Source organism: Anneissia japonica, unplaced genomic scaffold, assembly GCF_011630105.1.
Source record: "Anneissia japonica isolate Jap-2015-1 unplaced genomic scaffold, ASM1163010v1 scaffold466_len1169948_cov191, whole genome shotgun sequence".
NCBI lineage: Eukaryota > Metazoa > Echinodermata > Crinoidea > Comatulida > Comatulidae > Anneissia > Anneissia japonica.
The window spans coordinates 157,961-160,959 of NW_022689540.1; the positions used below are offsets into that span (position 1 = coordinate 157,961).

A 2,999-nucleotide genomic window follows, 5' to 3' on the forward strand; every position below is an offset into this window, starting at 1 on the left:
CTAACAGACTGTTGTCTAGATTTTATGTAAGAGTTGAACCATGTTAATACTGTACCAGAAATCCCTAAAGCTGAAAGTCGATCAATGAGGATACTGTGATCGATGGTATCAAACGCGGCGGACAAATCGAGGTACACTGATAATGTACAATATCCGTTGTCAAGGGCCTGCAAAATATTATTATTAACTTTCATTACAGCAGATTCCGTACTGTGTGCTTTTCTAAAGGCTGACTGGTAAGAATCAAATAAATTATTGGAATTTAAAAACTTAACAAGAATTGAACAGACAACTTTCTCAATGATCTTGGCTACAAAAGGGATATTAGTAACTGGCTGATAATTGATAAACGAATGAGGATCCAATGTCGATTTTTTCAAGAGTGACGTAATAATACCAATCTTTAAAGAGTCAGGAAAAATGCCGGAGGATAGGGACGAATTGACAAGAGAACGAAATAATGAGACAGCACATTTGAGTTTACGAACAATTTTGGTAGGGAAAGGATCCAAATCACAAGATTTTGGTGCCATAGGTATAAGAAGTTTTGCAACCGTGTCTTCACTGATTGTCTCAAAGCTTTCAAGTTTGGTGATATGACATGAGGGATGCGATGCAGCCGTGAAAGATGAAACTTCAGATTTGATAGAGATACCGGTACTCTGACGCAAACGTTTGATTTTATCAACGAAAAATGTGTTAAAGTCAGTAGCCAACTGAAGCTTACTGGATGATGGTGATAAATTTGCCACGGTTGTCCTACCAAGTAGCTTGTTGGCAAGTTTGAACAGAGCTCTCTGATCATGTCCACATCCGTCGATCTTAGACTGGAGGTAAGAAACCCGAGAATCTTCAAGCGTACGGTGGTAAATATTGCATTGGATCTTATCCTCGGCGAAATCACAATGATCTTGAGATTTCAGCCATTTCCGCTCAGCTTTACGTCTTGCTTGTTTAGCTATCCTACAATTATTGGTGAACCAAGCAGGGGATGCATGATTAGAAACGGTCTTAGATTTTAATGGGGCCAGTTCATCTCTAAGTAAGGTAAGTGTATTGTTGTACTGGGTTATTGCGTTGTTCACATCCATGTCATCACTAAAATTAGAGAGAGAATGCGCAATTCTCCGATCGAGAATGTTGATGTCAATGTTATTAAATTTTCTAAAAGTCACAACTTTCTTGGCAGGTGCTGGTTTGCGCGCATCGAGAGTAACGTGAAGAAAGAAATGGTATAGTAGCGCACAGTGTGTTAGCTGCCTCGTATTTATGAAGTTCATCCTATTCCTTATCAATATATGCGCAATTAGAATCAAAGTGGGTATAGCAGCGCACAATGTTAAACTGCCTCGTATTTATGAAGTTCATCGTATTCCTTATCAATATGTGCGCAATTAGAACCAAACTGGGTATAGTAGCGCACAGTGTGTTGGCTGCCTCGTACTTATTAAGTTCATCCTATTCCTTATCAATATGGGTTCAATTAGAACCAAACTGGGTATAGTAGCGCACAGTGTTAAATTGCCTCATATTTATTAAGTGCATAGGCGTATATCCCGGGGGGATGGGGGATATATCCCCCCAACCAAATATTTGACAAGGGGGGGCGATGGTCCATTGTATGATCCCCCAATATTTTGACTATGTATGGGATAAAATTGAGCTTTACACACTCTAAAAGACTGTCACAGAAATAATTTGCACTGTCTTATGCGCTTACAAATATGAAAATTAGCATAATGCATTAATGTTGATAACAAAATTATTTTATCTGGTACCAATCTAAGCTCTTCTTTCCTTAGATGTTAGATGTGCTTGCAAAGAGAGCCACATTTCACACTGAAGGGTGTGTACGACTGAGTAATGTTATGTCAATTCCAAGAATGTTTAAGGTTATATCGGTTGATGAGGAATTTATTGATTAGGCCTATAATAGCAAATTGCATCAATTTATTTTGCAAAAACAAGGTTTCCAGCTTCAGAGGGAGCACATCCCCGGGTCCGCACAAGGGCACACATTGGCGCCAACACCACGCGCGTAACAGGGGTCTTGTGGGTCAGAGTGGGTATTTATTTTCCCGGTTAGTAATTTACCGTACCCACCCCACTCCCCATATAGAAAACAATACGACATAGGGCTTATTTTATTTATAAGATAGGCCGCACACGTGTGTTTGAAACTAAATATAAGCATTTTCGTCATGGTTTTATTTATTACAAACATATTCTTTCACCATCAATACACATTGAGGCCCTTCTTTTAGGTTAAAACGATCTATCTTAATTTTGTCTTTCTTGAGTTTGGGACTATTATGTGTTTAAATAACTTCAAAGGATAAACCTAAAAAATGCGCACGAAGCGCGCAAAATATTTTTGTGTTTTTAATTCTAATTTCGTTGGAATTGATGAAAACTCCCTAAAATGTGCAATTTATAGAGGAAATTGTCCTACCGTAACAAGAAATGCCCGCAAAGAATTTGAGAATTTTAGGCACTCAGCAGAGGATGCATTTGTCAAGGGGTGGGGAAAGTTTTTTCCAAAGATGGATATTTTCCCCTTGTCTCCCGGTGTTTTTAATTCTAATTTCGTTGGAATTGATCAAAACTCCCTAAAATGTGCAATTTTTTTTAGGAAATTGGCCCATTTTAACAAGAAATGCGCACGAAGCGCGCGAAATTTGAGGTTTTTATGCACTTTCAGGGATGAAAAGGGCATTTATAAAGGGGTAGGAGAAGATTTTTCAAAGATAGATATTTTCCCCTTGTCCCCCAGTGGTTACGCCATCGGCCAGCATAGATCAAAGGAGTTATGACAGTTTTTGAAGTGGAGAAGGGGTTGCATGGTGTTGTGAGTCTGGTCATCTTTATTTTTCTCTTCTTTTTCTTCCTTTTCTTTTCCTCTTCTTCCACTTTCCCTCCCTCTCCCCTCTTTCTTTTCTCTTATTACCCAGCCCGGTACGACGGCTTGGTCAGCCCGGTAAAAACCGTCAGGGGAGGGG

At 39.2% G+C, this 2,999-nt stretch overlaps 1 protein-coding gene across 1 annotated transcript in view; it reads right to left on the reverse strand.

Annotated features, from left to right (window-relative positions):
* The window catches only part of LOC117125477, a 1,577-nt gene extending 486 nt beyond the window's left edge, over positions 1-1,091 (reverse strand). The window contains exon 1 of the mRNA XM_033271975.1: positions 56-1,091. Within this exon, the coding sequence (XP_033127866.1) occupies positions 56-1,091 (1,036 nt within the window). The remainder of the gene's footprint in view (positions 1-55) is intronic.
* Between the last annotated feature and the right edge of the window lie 1,908 nt (positions 1,092-2,999).